General features: G+C 38.5%; 2 protein-coding genes across 2 annotated transcripts; both read right to left on the bottom strand.

Moving 5' to 3' along the window:
* Nucleotides 1–358: 358 nt before the first annotated feature.
* On the bottom strand, nucleotides 359–6,709 carry LOC104533192 (transthyretin-like). The gene is made up of 4 exons (XM_010178660.1): nucleotides 6,641–6,709; nucleotides 4,795–4,925; nucleotides 2,089–2,224; nucleotides 359–466 (listed from the first exon to the last, which is right to left on the bottom strand). The coding sequence occupies exons 1-4, from the start codon at nucleotides 6,707–6,709 to the stop codon at nucleotides 359–361; spliced, it is 444 nt and encodes a 147-aa protein (XP_010176962.1).
* Nucleotides 6,710–8,739: 2,030 nt separating this feature from the next.
* On the bottom strand, nucleotides 8,740–17,531 carry LOC104535470 (transthyretin). Its single transcript, XM_010178659.1, has 4 exons — nucleotides 17,351–17,531; nucleotides 16,434–16,573; nucleotides 10,718–10,853; nucleotides 8,740–9,019 (listed from the first exon to the last, which is right to left on the bottom strand). Exons 1-4 carry the CDS (start codon nucleotides 17,417–17,419, stop codon nucleotides 8,912–8,914), a joined length of 453 nt encoding a protein of 150 aa, XP_010176961.1. The 5' UTR covers nucleotides 17,420–17,531; the 3' UTR covers nucleotides 8,740–8,911.
* Between the last annotated feature and the right edge of the window lie 264 nt (nucleotides 17,532–17,795).

The following is a 17,795-nucleotide window of genomic DNA, read 5'->3' as shown; positions in this document are numbered from 1 at the left end:
TGGTCCTTCCAGCAAACATCAGGGAACTTAATGGAAGACTTTGATTTATTCTCAGAATCCCAGAAGTGGAGTTTCAATGCATTCTTTCTAAGCTTAATGTGTTTGTTCCAACTCTTTAAGTTTTATTCAGAAGACCAATACTCACAGAATGTAGAAATGCAGAGTACTTTTATTCAGAAGAGTATCTGAAAACAGTCAATACAAATTCTTCCTAAAGTTAACAAAATGAATAAAGAACTTGACTGTTACTGTTAGTGATTTACTATGAAATCTAAAGCTGTTGATGCAGTTAGAAACAGTTCTTATCATTTATGGAAATTTTAATTTACGCATTTAAATGTCATGCTTAATGTCAGCTTTATTCCACTGGCTCGCTCACTACTGCTGTGGTTGTGTAAGAGAAGGGACTGAGGAGTACAGCAACGAAGTAATGTCGATAACCAGCATCATTAGCTGTGAACACCAGCTGGAAAAAGAAAAATCAAATATAAGACAAGTGAGAAGTGATCTCGAGATATGAGCCTAGATGGAACCATTGTGATAATTTTATACAACCTCCCACAAAACTTTGGGAATATCTTGTCTTGTGGTGATTTGATCAATGTGATCTGTTACTCAAATTGGTGTTTCCTTGTTGGCAACAAGATTGTTTTCCTTATTGAAGATCTATGTTGAACCCCATTGCTTGTCTTTATTTAAGAAAAAGGGCATTTGCATGTATTTGTAGCTTTTTTGTAGTCCTAATTAGACATAGTGCTACTGTAACTATCATCAGGCCAAAATATGAGGCAAGAAGTTTCTTTAATCCTACATACGTATCTAATAGATGGAGAAGGACTGCATTAGTCCTTTGGCCACAACGTGACCATAACCTTATGTATGAATCATTTACATCAGACCTTTTCACAACTTCCCCATCAGCTCGTGTCCTGTCCTTTGATTTTTCTCTCCATATAGTAGGTCATTTCATGTTGTAAGACAATAGGTGTCAACTTTTAAAATAGACACAGTTTGATAACATTCAGTGACACATAGCTTGTGCTTCTTTCAACATTAATAAAAAAGATGCTTATGAAACAACCAGTGAACTAAGCAAACCATGATTCCTACTGAGGCTTAATTTTAAGAAATGAGACTCTTGCACTCTGGATTAAATTCATTTCTAGTCTGCAATATAGAACGTTATCTTGATGTATAATCAATTAACTTTACGTGCTGTAAATCTTTCATCTTGCCTCTTTTATTTCAGTTATCACAGAGGCCAAGACTATCCAGCATTAACCTTCATTATTGTCTAGAATAAGAACATCATCTTTCATCCATTTCAGAGTGGCAGAAACAAAATTTAACCCAGATGTTTGCCAACTTTTTTCCCAAAAAAGGTGAGGAATGGCTGTTGGAGCAGCAGTTACAAACTATACAGCTAGTGATGCTCACTGATCTGTTGCAGTCCAGCAGACAACTGATGCAGGACTGCTGCTATGTCATGTGAAAGGGCTGATGGTGTGGAGGGGAAGGGGACAGCCCCCAAGGAGTCCCAAACCCTGCAGCTGGCCTCGGTCAGTACCTGGTTTGGACCACCTTCATCTGACTAATGCAAAATGCAAATTAAAATGCGTGTTCTACTTTCTGTTGTAAAAAGAATCCAAGCATCCAGAACACAGTTCATACGGCCATTATTTTTTTAAAATCTAAATTATAAAGTTTCTCTGCAGCTGTAGAAATACTGGATCCAAAAGGCAGAAAACTCCTTTTCACAGAAGGCTCAACAGAGTACATACTCCACCTGTTCTCCCTCAGGTGTCAGAAATAGAGAAAGAATCATGGGCTTAAGTAGAGGTAGAAAGATGGAAAACCTCTTCCTGAGTAATGCATCCAAGAGCTTACTGAGAGTTATGGGGGAGCTAGTAACTAGATTATCTCATGAGTGTGCTCTTGCAAAGCTTTGAGACTGTGGATTTAAAGTGTTAATGCAAAAATATTCTAAAGTGAAACAAAAGTTCAACATGTGCAATTAGTAATTGAAGCCTAGACATATAAAGCGTCTTTATTCTTAGCAACTAAGTACAGGAGGAAATTAATACTCACATCAGCATGATGATGGAAGGGATTCAAGCCCAGTCTCTTCCAGTAAGAGGCTGTGTCAAGCTCAATCTTGTATGTTCCTGTTACAAATTGTTCTTTAGTTGTGAGATCATGGAGCTGTCCGTTGTCACTGGTTTGTCTGTGAGATGGGAAAGAATGCACTTTTATATTTTGGTTAAAAGCCTGAGAAAAATGCAGTTCTTAGCAATTGAACTTGAGTGATGTGTAGCTTAAGTAACATGATGAATACTTCCATTGATCTGGAATGGCTTATGTCCATCTGTATTATGGATGCTTCAAAGCTTATCTTGGCATTTGCTACTTTCACGATGGCCACAGCAGATGGCTGCCTGCCATGTCACTACTCTGCATGGTTTGGAGGTGAGCCAAAAGATGGTGTTATTGTTCATAGACTCTTGGCAGAGGCTTGGAGTTAATTAAATGAACCCACTCGCAGTGAAAACATCACCACTGCTGAAAGCAATGTGGAAGCTCTATGATGCACTTACTGCGCAAGTAAACAGTGTCAACTCTTGATTTTTCCAGAGTTTTCTTACTTTTTAAGTACATTGAGTTGTTTTATGAGTATGAATAGTTTTTACATTTGGGTAACTGGAATTTGAGATCTGCTGTTTGAGATACTGCAGGTTAGCCAACAGCCTTACAGGATTCCCTGTTGTTTGTATTGATCAGTTGGTTTTTCCATCCTCAACAGACAGTTTTGTTTTATTTGAAGATGTTATCAGTACTATCCAAGGCTGTAGTATTGGCTTGAAACTGCAGACCTTTGAACACTATCCAACTTGAGGCTCCAGAACCAATATTGAATGCTGTCTCTCAAGCGTGTCTCTTGGTTGAAACCTATTACTGTGAAATAAGTTACATAAAACTAGCTTTTTTATTGAGCTGGTTATCCACAAATAATAATGCTGCTAGTGCCTGATTTTTAGTATTCACAAACCACTGTTCTGTGTTCTAGCTGCCAAATCTTTTCTGAACATATATTCAAATTGCATACAGAGAAAAATAATAAACTGAATGTTTTTATGTCATTATTCAGTGCATTACTTAAGATTTGTGCTTTAATATAGCTTGTAACTACGAAGTCTTAGAACACCGTTCGTATCTTACAAGGTGCTCTGTAGTCAGTTACCAGGTTTTTTTATCTGTTCAAATGTCCCTATTTTTTTTCTTTGGTATAGATTGATCATTGTTAGATAACTGTTCATTTCTCTAATAAGCTTTCTCAACTAAACCCAAATATATCTTTAACTGAGAACAGTTATTTAAGAATCCCTTGCTAACATTCAATTATTTACAAATAAACAAGGCTGAAGAGGTTGATTTAGTATTATCACAACTTTTGCATACTTCATGTTAAGGTTACTTTGTTCTTTGTTTCAAATGTTAAGTATGTTTTAAAGGCTTCAGTCAACATCCAGCTGTTCAGCCCAGTATCTTTATATAAAGCCTTTAAACTCACATGGGAAGATAAGTGAACTGAACACCTTCTTAATGGAAAAATCACACAAATTTCCAGTGTGTTCCAATGTGTGAAGCTATTTTCTCACTTGAGGGGTTGGAGGCAATTTAAGTAGGACAACATGAATAGATTGTTCTTCCCCCGCCCCCTGTGTACAAATACGTGTAGCCTCTGTAGCTATATTTTTCAAGGACTCACATGAGAACAGTTGCTTCTGCCAGCCCACTGCTCTGTGACACCAAAGAGCCACTTATGTACAGTTTCTCATAGACTTTCTACAAATGCATCTGAGTCTGGGATCCCACTATTGAAATTCCTGCACTATGCCAGCTTTAGCCTTATCTCACTTTTTTAGGTAGAATAGACCATTAACACACCTGAAAAGAGGGTGAGACTGCAAATATCTTGGGCAGAAAAGTGTGAAAGTGGGATGTCACTTGTTGAGAAGAGAAAGAATGTTCATTCTGTGTACCCCCTAGGAATTGTTTCAATTTCATTTCACATTATACTTTAAAAATTGCTTTTGAGTTTTTAAAATGTAGATATATATTAAAATTGACAACTTAAAGAAGTCATCTACATTTGAAATTCTACAGTTCCAATTTTTTTAAAAGATGGCAGCATTTAAACATCTGGGAGATTCTTTTTCTTGTTTCAGATGTAATTGCTTCTCTGTGGGAGAGGAGATGAGAAAGGCTTATCCCCGGATTTTCTCCTTTTGACTGATTCATTTTCCTTGAAGCAAAGGTGGCTATCAAATATGATGTGGTGTATGTTCAAACCAGTTTTGTGTTTTCTTCTCAAAGCTGTAGTCTTGTATGAAATGAAAATCCATTTAGAAAGAAGGAAAACAGACAATCAAGGCAGGATTTTAAACCAGGGTCTCCGTTTCAAACAAACTAGAAGAGTCTGCCTGATTCTTGTGGTAACAAAGCAGCAGTTCATTGGTGGGTACTAAAAAGTAATATAATCCTTTGTAATGAACTCAGAGAGAAGCAATGATTGAATTAAATGATAGTTTAAAATACTTTCTTGTGCTTGTAGTAATTATAAAGCATTATAAAACCATTTTGGTAGTTGAAACTGTAGTACAGTTAAAAGACTGTCTGCAGCAGAGTCATTCAATAGTACGTTACCTTTCCTCTGAGCAAGACAGACACCTTATATTAGAGAAAGGGATAACTGGCCTCTTCCCTTCTTTCACCCATTATTTTGGTATGACTTACTTGGAATTCAGAAGTACCCAAGATCCATCTGCAGCTTCTTTATATAACTTAGTTGGAACATTTGGAGCTGGGCTTCCTCGGACTGAATCAAGAATTTTTATAGAAAGAGGATGCTTGGAGTCAGCTGAGTCCTTCAGGTAGGAAGAGAGAATTTTTACATCCAAGATAAGTGATGGTGCATAATAAAGCAGTAAGGAATCTTATTCGTTAGATCTACAGAATATGCCATAGTTTCCTCAACAAGATCACTGTGTGCTGCAGAAATGTAGCCTGAAGCTTTCTTGGGGCTGAATATGGTGGAAGTGGGGATTGTAGCCACATGCACTGAGGAGACACTGTGGCTGTGTGTGAGAACACGGTACTGTTTTCTCCTTGACATGGCTTAGCTACACATCATCTCCAGCATGAAGTTGTAACTAAATTGTGACCTCAACAGGAAATAATGAAATCATCAAAGGTTGTAGGAATGTTTAAATATCTGGCAATGCTTCGTCTCTGTTTTGGAATGGCAATTTGAGCACAGCTTTCTGGATTTTAGAACCTCTGATGTCTTGTTGCCATAGAGTTATCTTAATTCTGCTGTAAACTTGATTAGCACTACATAAGGACTCTCTCCTAATGCCATGTTGGATCAGATTTATGCAGGGATAGGAGAGGAAAACCTTCCTTCAAAGATGGGGATGAATGTCTGTAGTTTCACTCCTAACCTGTTCATCACAAGCAGTGGTTATGCCCTGATGCTTTACCTTTCCAAAGGCAGAGTTGAATCAGGGCTTTGACCTTCAATTACCTAATCCTGTAGATGAAAAGTGAGATGGGAGAGCTTTGTGGAAGGTGTTAATCAGGGATCATCTCAAAATAACAATCATTAAACTCTATTTAACTCTATCATTATAAAATCAATTGTGTTGCAGATGTTAAAACTCAAGAACCAGCTCTTACATCCTCTCTTTCAGTCCATGATACACTGAACAACCCATTGGCTAGATACCCTGCCCAGTATCAGACCAATGTATCTATACCACCTGTATGCCCTGACTCCTCAGGCTCCCTTTCTGGAATGCACAGGCTCCTTGCTAGTGTTTCTTTTGAGGCATTAGCAAGGGGAGCTTTAGTGTCCCGACCTGTTTTCCTGGCTTTTCCCCCCTGGGAGCCCAATGAAAGTCTGCTTCCTCACAAAGATTGGTCAGGTACTCATTTTCCCAAAGATCAGAGCTTGAGAGGAAGAATGAATAGGGGAAGAGAGAGAGAAATGAGTATGTTCTAGGAGAATTTTGGGCTGGAGTGTCTCTGTCTTCAGCTCGCTTTGCTGGAATAAATGAACCCTTTGGAAGTGGGATCCTGGCTTTGGCTCTGTTCTTTGCTTGCATCAACGACTGTTGAGATCCCTTCTTGCAGAGGGTAGAGCAGTAAGGGAGAGGACTGTGGAAGGCATTTCCCCAGCATGGGTCTCACAGCCGGAAATTAAATACCTCAGGACAGGAGCTTGTTCATTGTGTTATAAGGGCTGTTATTTGCATTTCAACAGGCCCAGGACTTTTGTGCAGTGAATGAGATATTTTTCCTTTTGTCTCTCACTTTATTTTTCACATAGTTGCTGAGTCTAATGACAAGTGCTGCTTCTCTAACCCTAAAGCCCTCTCACTAATCAGCAGAGAAGGAGAAAGAAGGACCAGAAAAAGAGCAGTAGGTGAGAACAACAGTCAATACATACCATAAAATCAAACCAATTGCAATTAAATGGAACATTCTATTTTTTACTTACACTGATTAAATTATTTAAAAAAAACCCCAAAACCTTAGAACTACATCAGTATGAAGGCTGATTCAATCCTGAGACACTTACCGGTGGTGCAGCTTCTGAGAAAAATGCCAGGCTGGCTAAGAAAACAAGAAATATGGAATGAAAAGCCATTTTGCCTACCACTAGGAAGTTTCAGGGTCAGCAAGTAGAAATTGGTGGGATCTGTGATTTTTATATCAAGGCTTCTAAACTGAGGCTACTTATCAGAAAACCCGTATGACTTTCAACATGCCAATTCGTACTATTTACTTAGTAAACAGTGAGAAAATAAGTAACCCATACAAACATGAACCTTGTCTGCAAAAATAATTCTATCATTGCCTGTGGAAATATTGTGAATATTGCCCAGCTCAACTGCAGTGACACGTTTTCTTGGAAATAATGTCCATTCTGTTTTATTTTTCTCTTTGTTGAGGAATAGTGCTGGATGCATCGCATGTAGTTGAAAGAAATACAAATTTCTTGGCCACTCAGCAATTTGAGCTTCAGTGAGACTTTTTCTGTGGTCACAGCTTGGCTTCATTGACTCACCCATGATTGTTTTTTACGAGATTTCTCTCTGTGGTGGCCTTGTCCCCACTTCTGATAAAATATAAGTGGATAATGTGTGGGCTACCTAGTTACCTTATGCATTCCCCTGGAGGAAAAATATGTTACTATTTTATTGCTATGATAACAAGATACCTACATACCCATTTCTGAAGCACAGTTAAACAATGTTTTAAGTCCTGTCACTTTAGTTGTGCCTTAGATTCAATACAAGTTCGGGACCTTCCCTGAACAGCTGCAAGTCAGCCCCCACCAGAAGTCTGTGCTTCATTTTAGGGAATTGTTACTTCTTGAAATTAAACACTATCTTTCTGATCTTTGCTTAGACACATGCACCTACGCTCTCTTACTCTGTTTATCCTGTGCTCAGGTGGATAATTACATATAGAGCAGGTTTTTTGGTTTCGGGTTTTGTTTGTTTGTTTAATGACTACACCATGACTGTATGAACATATTTATGTTCTATTTTCGGAGCTGGGCATAGCATACTGCAAATCAAACCTACTGCTTTTCAAGCTCTAGGAATAGTAAGATCCTATGAAATCTGCATACTTTAAGATGGGTACTGTTTTGTAACTATTTGCACTGCTTACAAGAGTTGTGTAACTGCAAAAGTGTCCAGAAATCAGGGAAAAATGTAACCAAATAGCAAAATGTTAAAGCCAAGCTTTTGTAACTTGTGAATTCCCTTGGTATGTAGTCATCCCAGCAGGCTCTGGGTGCAGAGATAAACTTCAAGGTCATGGCAGATCAGTGCTGACCATTTCTGAATGGCATGATTTCAGTAACAACCTCTGTAGTTTCTGTAATCCTGTTAAACAACAATTTCTCTGCTTCAGGATATTTTAGACACAATAGGCCATCAGTCTACAGAAATCACTGCTAAAGCCCTCAAACTCTTTAGTCAGTTTATCAGCATTGTTTGAATCATAGTCACTCTATGGCTTACCTTTTACTGTTTCTAAAAGTAGAAAGAGACTATTGAGATGATGCTTCTATTTTAGGAATTTTTGTCATAAAAAGATTTGTCTTATTAGAGATTTAATTAGAATGTTGCCAATTGGGTTAAAGATCAGAGTTGTTAAAAAGGGTGCTAATTGAAATTGCACAGAACTTCCTAAATTGATTGGGCAGCAAACTTTCCTCTTGAAACAGCGGTTGAGGTTTGCCTCAACTTTTTCAGTTTTAAGTTATACAGATTTCAACTCTTTCAGCTCTCTGGATAGATACATTTCAAGTCTTTCTGCATTGTTTGTTCTGTTGTGTGGTATTCAGAAGTTCTCCTATTTACCCTGTGACCTAGTTGATAGCAGGACCATCTCTTCTGTGTGTAAACTATGAGTAGCATGGATAACTTTCTTATTTAGAGTGTGTCTGGTCATATTTTTTAAGGTCTCACAGCTCTATAACTTTTTTTTTTTGAGCCAATCCATTTGGTGAGGCCTTTGAAAGGTATTGGAGGAAGATAACAGACCCAAATCAAGAGTTAATTTGCTTACATAGGCCATGTATGGCTTCCAGATGTCCTTTGCACTTGAACACAAATCATGACACCTTAGAACACAATAAAACTTCACCAATAGAATCAAAACTGTTTTAAAGTAGTAACATTTTATTGACTTGTCTGAACTGTGCCAGGTTACAAAAAGGAAAAAAAACCCTAATGTAGCAAAAAGTTACACATTAGCAGTAGGAAAAACCTTCCTCCTAAAAGCCTATGATAGTTCTAGTGGACGAAGGTGTCTATGTAACAACAGTATATATTTATTCCTGGGGATCACTGACAACAGCAGTGGTTGAATAAGAGAAAGGGCTGAGGAGAGCGGCAATGGTATAGTGGCGGTGGCCGGAATCATTAGCAGTGAACACCACCTGGAAAAGAGAAAACTTGTGATCACGATCAACAATGTACATTCAAAACTACCTTATTAAGAAATAGGAAGCACACTCCATTTCCTGTGCAGAGTACTTTGCCAGTTCTGTCCAGTCAATGGTTTTACCCTTCCAAAGGGTAATTCTCCCTGTTACCTTGTGATGCTTGCTGAAGACTGAGACATTTGGGATTTGGACTGAGATCCACAAAGAGCCTTGGCTGTGATGAAGCTTGGTGGAGATACCCACACCTAAATCAGGCAGATTTGTGACGTCGGATGGGAGGATGAGAGGGAGGTATCTCAAATGACCAATAAGAATGACAAAGAGGTGAAATCCCATCTAGGGAACTTAACTACAACCTCTGTGTGAGGCGACCAAGCAAGGTAGGCAGTTGGAGCCCAAAGCTGCTTTCAGTGCCTGTTTTTAACATAGATGGGTCAGTTCTTGTCACCTGGGTTAAGCTCCCAACTTTCTTTGTCTTTCTTCAGCCTAATATTTGATCTATTTTCTGAACCGTCGTGTACTTTCTACGAGAGTACTAGAGAGTTCTCTCCTACATCCTGGTCCTGCCAAAGTCCAAGCTGCTGGGATATGAGGAGTTGTAGGCTTCAGTAACCTTGTACACATACAGTCATTGAACTCTGCCTGCTTCCCGGGCTAATTTGTAGACCTGTAGGCTATTACATCAAAGGAAAGCTTCTTCATCAGCCTCGCTGGAACAGTCTCAACCAGGCACTTTTAAACACCTTTTGAGGTGAAGCTCTTCCGTAGGCACCAGAAACTTTCAGACATACAATAGGGAATATTTTTGATTTCTTTTTTTTGTTTTTATTTGACCTAAATGACCCAAGCTGCACCTCAGACTTCTGTGGAGCTGGGCCTCAGTCATTTGCTTTAGTCTTCCACAGATCTTCATAAACTTGTGATTTTAAATGTTCTACAACACAACCTGTAGCAATTCCAGGCTACTTAATTCGAGGAAACTTAAATTTAATGGCAGATTAAGCTTGAAGAATTTAAACAATTTTTTTGAAGTGCTAAGTAAATGTAATAGAATACAGCTCAGAATATATCAGCATAGGACTGAAAGCAAAGAGAGGCACAAGACGTGATTACATTGCTGGCCTTCTTATGAAATTTGAGTATTGATGAAACAGCCAACTTTTCCTTTCCCACTATGGTTATTTCTTTATATATTTATGCCTGTTTTTTCTATTGCATATTTCAGTAGTGAGCATAATTTTTTAAAAAATCACATCAGAAAAAGTTGTTTTTTCCTGTGATTACAGGTCATACTAGAATTCAGGGATTTTCAGGTGACTGATATGGGGGAAATAACTATGATTAAAGAATAGCTTATTTCCTTTCTCTTTTTTCTTTTTTCCCTTGTTTGTCTTTTAAACACTGTGTAATTTTGAATAATGTAGCTCTTTTTGAACAAAGATCCCTACTGATCTGAATGCGTAAATGGGCACAACTCCATTTTGGAAGAGCTATGACAGTATTTGCAGTGAAGTTGGCTACTTCCTTTGGCTTAGCTGGCTATATTCTGCCTTTATTTGCCCAATGTTATGTGGCACTGAACCATTTCACTGAATGATGCTGCTCCTTCAGTATTAAAAGGCTGTATTTATTCTTTCCAGCTGATGCCACTACACAATATGTAGGTTATTAGGTATATTTGGAAATACTTACATCAGCATATTCATGGAATGGAGAAAGGCCAAGTCCCTTCCAGTAAGAGCTGGTGTCAAACTCAACCCTGTATATTCCTTCTACAAACTGTTCTTCTGTTGTGAGCTCATGGATCTCCCCATACTCCGTTGTTTTCCTGTAATGGTAAAATAGCTACATAAATATTTTATGCTGTCATTTAGATGCTAAACAGAAACAGTCAATCTGGAATATTAAATAGCAGAGGTGCTACACAGCCAAATTATACATTGAAATGTTTCTAATAATCTGAAATAATTCCCTCTTTCTATGTAGTGTATGCTTCCATATTGCAGAGCCTGTCCTTGCTACCAGCTTATCCATGTACATCACAAATCAAATCTGGCTGGCTTTTTTTTGTAATTTCTGTTGCTATGGCAGGGATTATAGTTAAGGCTCTTCTTTTAATATCATGTTTAACTTGTACCAAGTGCCCTCTGGAGCCAAATGCTAGTGGCTTGGGAAAAGGATTGTCATTATGAAAGGCAAGATGCCAAATCTAAAATCATAATTAAAGAGAGAAGAGAGATTTCAGTGGAAAATTATTTTTTTCTTTAGTTATTAGCACTGAAGCTATAGGTTTTACCGTTATACACTGATGTGTTTGTATGTGACCCTGAGTGGTAGTGTCCTGGAACAGCAATTTAGCATCACAAGATTTTATTAATTTGAATTACAAGGCCTTGGTCAAAGAGCAAGGGCCTTTTCCACTGGTGCCATGTAAATGAGCAAAAGGTATTCCCAGCTCAGAGAGATTATGTACTCAGCTCATAACAAAGAACTGTGGGTGAGTGAAGTCCAGAAGCAAGAAGGAAATATAAGTGGCATTGTACTCTATTTGTCTGAAAAGAAGCAAGCTTTGCATGACATCTATTTAAATATTTACATACTTAGCTCCTAAAACCCATTTCTCTCTTTTCCCTCCTTTTATTTTAGTTCTGATTCTTTTCCATTTTTTTCTGCTGAAAATATTTTTAAAATATTTATAGCATTTCATAACCACATGATGTAGTTAGAGGAAAAATGAAGAAAGCCTTGACTTGAAGAAGTAGTGGAACTTGCCTGTCTTATGTCAAGGAGTGGTTGTCTAGGCAGAAAACAGAAAAGCCTGAGGAAGAAGAGAGGGAGGGGAGAAAGCAGTGACATGCTGCTTATCAGACACAGAATCAGTTGTGTTATTGCAGCTTTTCTTTCCCAGCCACTGCCACCTCCTGCATCTTATTTGTCATCTTTGGTTAATGGTGGTGAATGAAAAATGTCTGAATGACAGAGATTTTTCTTAATTAAGAAGTAAGAAGATTGAAATTCTCATGCCAATTTTCAGGTTTTCTTATGTTTCAAGTTTAGCACTTTGAAGACCGACAAAAGTCTCAGTGGTCCAATACAAGTGAAATCAACTGTATCCAGAGTAGACCAAACCTGTAGAGAATCCAAGCCCTATTTGAAACAAGGCTCTCAGGAAATTTGTGAAGTGTACACATCTGTTTTCTTTTGGTTTAATTAGTACTTCCTGGCTTACCCTATATTTCCTTAATAAAAGGCAATAGGTAAAAGGAGGAAGAATTAATTGGCGAGTTTCCTTGAAACCATGAAACAGAATTGCTGAGATCCTGGAGAAGTGTTCAGAGTGCAAGTTAGCAATTCACATACATCTGCTTATAAGTTGGATAGTCTAGACACAAACCAATTAAAAGGAAAAATGGTGTCTGCCTCAAAAGCTTTGTTCAGGTAAAAAAGTAATTTTTAGTTTGGGGAAAGTGTGGATGCAGCTTGAATGCTGCTTTCCCTAATGGATGCTGACTTAAAGTTGCAGACGTTGATCATCCAGAACAGCTGGGAACTGGACGAGAGTTCACTTGTAGACTCTCACCCATTACCAGGAGTTAATGGCACTTTCTTAATTTGAATTATTAAGTGGTAGCCATTCAATGCAAGTGGTCCCACAAGCAAACCCTCAGCATTACTGCTGCACTGACAACCAACAGGACAGTGTGCAATTCAGAGCCTAGATGGGATCAGCACAAGGCAGAGGATGCCTTGCATTCAGCCCTGGTAGCAAAATGCTGCAAGTGATTCCTTTTGAACAGCCCTTGTATTTCTGTCTGAGTGTGGGAATAAATATAGTATGGTTGTTTATTCTTAATAGGTTGTGAACTGCCAGCATCTGCTGTAAGATGGACAGTTAAGTTAAAAAAAGCTGTGCTTTTCCAGCTTCAGTAAAGCCATTGATACTGTTCTCCACAGCATTCTTGGGAACAAACTGGTTGCCCAAGGCTTGGATGTGTATATGCTCTGCTGGATGAAACACTGGCTGGATGGCTGGGCCCAGACAGTGGTGGTGAATGGAGGTAAACTCAGTTGGTAGCCGGTCACAAATGGTGTTCCCCAGGACCTGTACAGGCTGGATCAATGGGCTGAGGCCAATTGCATGAGCTTCAACAAGGCCGAGTCTTGCACTTGGATCACACCAATCCCATGCAATGCTACAGGCTTGGGGAAGAGTGGCTGGAAAGCTGCTTGGCAGAAAGGGACCTGGGGATGTTGATTGACAACTGGCTGCACATGAGCCAGCAGCGTGCCCAGGTGGCCAAGAAGGTCAATAGCATCCTGGATTGTATCAGGAATAGTATATCCAGGAGGACTAGAGAAGTGATTGTCTCACTGTACTTGGCACTGGTGAGGCTGCACCTTGAGTACTGTGTTCAATTTTGGGTGCCGCAGTATAAGAAAGACATTGAGGTGCTGGAGTGTGCCCAAAGAAGGGCAACAAAGCTGGTGAAGAGTCTTGAGAATACATCTTATGAGGAACAGCTGAGGGACTTCAGGTTGTTCAGTCTGAAAAAAGAAGTCTGAACGGAGACTTTATCACTCTCTACAACTACTTGAAAGGAGGTTGTAGTGAGGTGGGGGTCAGACTCTTCTTACAAGTTGCAACCAATAGAAGAAGAGGAAGTGGCATCAAGTTATGCCAGAGGAGATTTAGGTTAGACATTAGGAAAAACCTTTACACTGAAAGGGTTATCAAGGACTGGAGCAGGCTGCCCAGGGAAGTGGTGGAATCACCATCCTTGGATATATTTAAAAGCTGTCTGAGTATGGTGCTCAGGGACATGGTTTAGAAGTGGGCATGGTAGAGTTAGGTAACAGTTGGACTTGATGATCTTAAAGGCCTTTTCAAAACCTAACGGTTCAGTGATTCTATAAAAACTTGCAAACCAATGGCTAGGTTACTATTGCTCCAGCCTAGACTGCAATCCGGATCATCTTTTTCACTGTCTGGACCTTAGTTGTATTTTGTGACCAGGTTAAATCTACACTGCCTGTGAAATGATGTTTATGAACTCTTGGAACACATACTGCACTGAGATAAACTCTGCCCTCAGATGAAATATCTCAGGAACATGAATTATTATTTTTTAGTTTAAAAAAAGAGAAAAGGAGGGTGGAGGGAACCACTTCAAATACGCTGCAGTCTTTTTGGTTTATGATTTACAACCTAGGTCACATGTGAACTAGGTTTGGTGAATGCAACTCTTGAACTATGTGAAAAGACCTAGATTTCAAAAAACGCGAAGAGTGAGAAGGTCAAAGCTAGTCATGGGAGGAGCTCATATGAGCCCAAATCACACGCTTCCCACGTCTTTGTGCCCTAAAGCCTTCCTCAGAGTGCGTCTCAAGTTATCTTTTCTTGCATATTTTGGCTAGACTAATTGTGAAATAAGTCTCTTAATAAACCCAACTGTTGCTATGCTAGCTTCCTCCCTACCTTTTAAATACTATTACTCCAGATTCATCAGCTGCTAGGTGCGTTTGCTTAATTCCCTAAAGTGTGTTAGAGAAGTAAAAACAAATGAACAAACAAGAAGGTAAAAAAAGAAAATGGTTATAGACATTTTTAAAAAATGTAACCTTTCCATATGGATCTGCTAGGTACTGCAACTTCAATATATTATTAACCTGACAGGAGTAGTTACAGATTGTGTTCCTTGATTGCATTCAGATTTTCATCTGGTTTAACACAGAGCAACTCTGGTTTTCCCAAAAGAAAAAATTGCAATCACGTGAGAAAACTCAGTTCAAACAAATGTCACCAGCTGAAGTCAGTCGTATTGCTGCAAGAAGCATTGGTTAAGATGCAAGTCAATGGAAAGGTCAAAATCTTTATCTGCAATGAGAATGGTGGTTTAATGTTCCCCTTCTGCCTTCCCCCAGAAAAATGCTTCTCACTTGCCTAAGGTTAATCTTCTCAGTTTATTTCTGAGAAGAAGTCATTTGATTTTCTCAGGATGTACTGACCTAAAGTGCCAACAGAGCTTGGCTAAGAAGATCTGTGGGATTTGTCTCCTTGGCTTGTTCAGAGCAGGATTGCAAAGTGAACAAATAAACACTATTATGCCCAAAAAGTGAGGGTGTTTAACACTGATGTTACATTTATCTTATTCCTCTGTAAACTATATTTTATATTACATGCTCAAAAGCACTTGATGAAACATTTGAAATAATCTGTGTTTCCTAATATCTGCAGAAATACTCACTAAGAACAAGACATTATCATCGACTCCACTTCCCTTGGAAACAACATGTCATTTTTTATGGGTTTCTCTGTTCATTAAAGTAATATAAATCCATTCTGAGTCATTTGTTTCTAGATTAACACTCAGCATTTGAGAGTGGAGGTGTTTGTTTCTCATTCAATCTCTTAGCCTTTCTTGTTCCTTTACAATGCAGAGAAGTACTTTTTTGTTTGAGTTTTGTAAAAAGAAACCCTTCAGATGGAGAGAAAGGTATCCCTGTAGTCTTTTTTTTTTTAATTTCCCCTGCAGCTTTTATGTAAATCATGTTACAAAAATCCTAGTAAAAAACAGTTGGATGCCTGTCCTTGTGCTTGTCCTTCTATGTTTGAATATCCTGCTTTTACTAGTGTCTTCTCTTAACTTATTTAAAAATCTGATTCAATGAGTTGTTACAATGAAACTTAAATGCCTGCATACCTCACCTATTTGAATTTTAGTAAACTGTATTCTTCTGTTACCCATACTTTTCCCACAGATTGAAGATAATAGTATCCCTCAGTGACCGTCTGAGGATGCTTTGTAAGTATTAAGCTGTCCTTCTTTCAAAAGCCATGCAAATCTACGGAAATTAACATAAACAAATGCTGAGATTGTGCTTCTGTGTTGGCTTACAGTGGGATTCTTTAGAAATTTCTAGTCAAGGGTTTTCTTCCATCCAGCACGTTTGTTACACAAGAGAAGGCAACTAATGAACTTATTATTTGCATGCATACAGACAAAGTTTACAGAGAGGATTTTGTATGTAACTGCTGCAAGCAAAGCTCTATATCCATTGAATATGAAGACAGGAGGTTAGTCTGGATTACCTACAAAATTCTGGTAAATAGGCTTTTATTTTATTTTTTCTTCTTATAGAAAGGAAAGATATTACTGAAGCTAGGAGGAAAAATAAGTATTAAACCTATTCCCTTACAAAGATAAGATGAGCATCTCAACATATTTTTGCAATTTCAACCATGGATAAGTCCCACTTGAATCTGATGGTTTTATACAGAATTTATGTGCAGTTGACAATGATAGTGTGATATATGCTAGAAAATGTATTGCTTTTTCTGATCAGAGCTCCCTTCCCTTTATTTTTCTGAGGCACCTTGAAAATGGCTATGTAAGACCACGTAACTTACCCAGTAGCAAAGTCCTGCCAGCTTCCATCTGCAGCCTTTTTAAAGACTTTAACAGCTACGTTGGCTGCCGGACTTCCTCTGACTGCATCCAGCACTTTCACCATGAGAGGGCATTTGGAATCAACAGAGCCATGGGAGACCTTGAGGAAAGCAGGAGAGGTTGTATAGGAGCTGTTCACCAGCCCTGCAAAAACCTTCTTTCAAAGAAAAGATGGATTCGTATTGCAGTATTAACAGTGACTTAAAAGCAAGTTCTTTGCCAAATGGTATCCAAAGGTGTCTATTTCTTAAAGGATAGTATCTTAGAGCTTTGTACTGATTACTTTATTACACATACACATACAGAAACAGATTGCTTGATAAACATTTAAAGTTGCACATGGCCCTAGGAAAATGTTGTAAAGCATACCTTTTTAATGAGGTCATGAATAAGAAAATAGTAAATTATTTTAAAAGCAGGCAGAGTATGTTAGCCTAGGAAACCAACAAAGAAATATCTATGACATCCCTAGGACTAAAAGAATATTTGTTTCTTAAGTTCATTATGCTATAAGGAATTCTTAGTCATACTTCAAAAATAATTTTTAGTGCTTTAGAGAAAAGAATTTTGGTGAAGAAGGTAAAGCTACCTCTATATTGAAGATACAGGATGTGACTCATGAACTGACAGAAACAGAAATAAAAGGTCACACCTCCTAGATCCCTGACGCTTTCATAATATCCTAAAATAGATGGGTAAATGGCAAAACCCCCAATTTTTAAGAATTCTAAAGACACTACTTAAAAAATGGTAGTGAAATAACACTCAAGCAAAGCCTAATGGTTACAGAATTTCATGGATGAGGAGGATGCTAGTCATCTAGAAAATCTAGATTATCATACTTGTCATGATTGAGTTTGAATAAAAAGAGACTCACCAATGGTGCAGCTTCAGAGAAAAATACCAGTCCAGCTAAGAAAACAAAGAGTGCAGAGTGAAAGGCCATTCTGCTTGCTGTTAGTGAGTCTTGGTGCCAGCAGCTAGGAACTGAGGGGATTTGGGATTTTTATAGCCAATCTCACAACAAAACAGGCTGCTTATTGGGTGCCCATATGACTCCAAATCTGCTGATTCTGATTATTTGCTTAGTAAACAGTCCAATCCTAGAGTCAGTCCATGAATAGCACTGCCATTGAAGTCAATGGAAGGACTGCAGGATCACTAGAGCAAAGAAAATAAGTAACGGACACAAACATGACCCTTGCCTGGGGAGATTAGCCTCGTAGAAAGCCCTTCACAAAATAATGTAAATGACCTTTGTCTGACCCCAGAAATCCAGCCGGTTCTAGGAGATCTGCTTTACCTGGCCCTCAAGTTGTGCA

Source organism: Mesitornis unicolor, unplaced genomic scaffold (assembly GCF_000695765.1).
Source record: "Mesitornis unicolor isolate BGI_N332 unplaced genomic scaffold, ASM69576v1 scaffold18042, whole genome shotgun sequence".
Classification (NCBI taxonomy): Eukaryota; Metazoa; Chordata; class Aves; order Mesitornithiformes; family Mesitornithidae; genus Mesitornis; species Mesitornis unicolor.
The sequence above is the reverse complement of the archived record's forward strand: the minus strand, read 5'-3'. Positions and strand labels throughout refer to the sequence as shown.

Coding starts and splice junctions, on each gene's coding strand:
- LOC104535470 (XM_010178659.1), bottom strand. CDS start 17,419: ATGGCCTTTCACTCTGCACTCTTTGTTTTCTTAGCTGGACTGGTATTT. Junction 16,574..17,350: donor TCTCTGAAGCTGCACCATTG/GTGAGTCTCTTT, acceptor GCTTTCCTCAAG/GTCTCCCATGGCTCTGTTGA. Junction 10,854..16,433: donor TGGCAGGACTTTGCTACTGG/GTAAGTTACGTG, acceptor TTACCATTACAG/GAAAACAACGGAGTATGGGG.
- LOC104533192 (XM_010178660.1), bottom strand. CDS start 6,709: ATGGCTTTTCATTCCATATTTCTTGTTTTCTTAGCCAGCCTGGCATTT. Junction 4,926..6,640: donor TCTCAGAAGCTGCACCACCG/GTAAGTGTCTCA, acceptor TCCTACCTGAAG/GACTCAGCTGACTCCAAGCA. Junction 2,225..4,794: donor TGGGTACTTCTGAATTCCAA/GTAAGTCATACC, acceptor CCCATCTCACAG/ACAAACCAGTGACAACGGAC.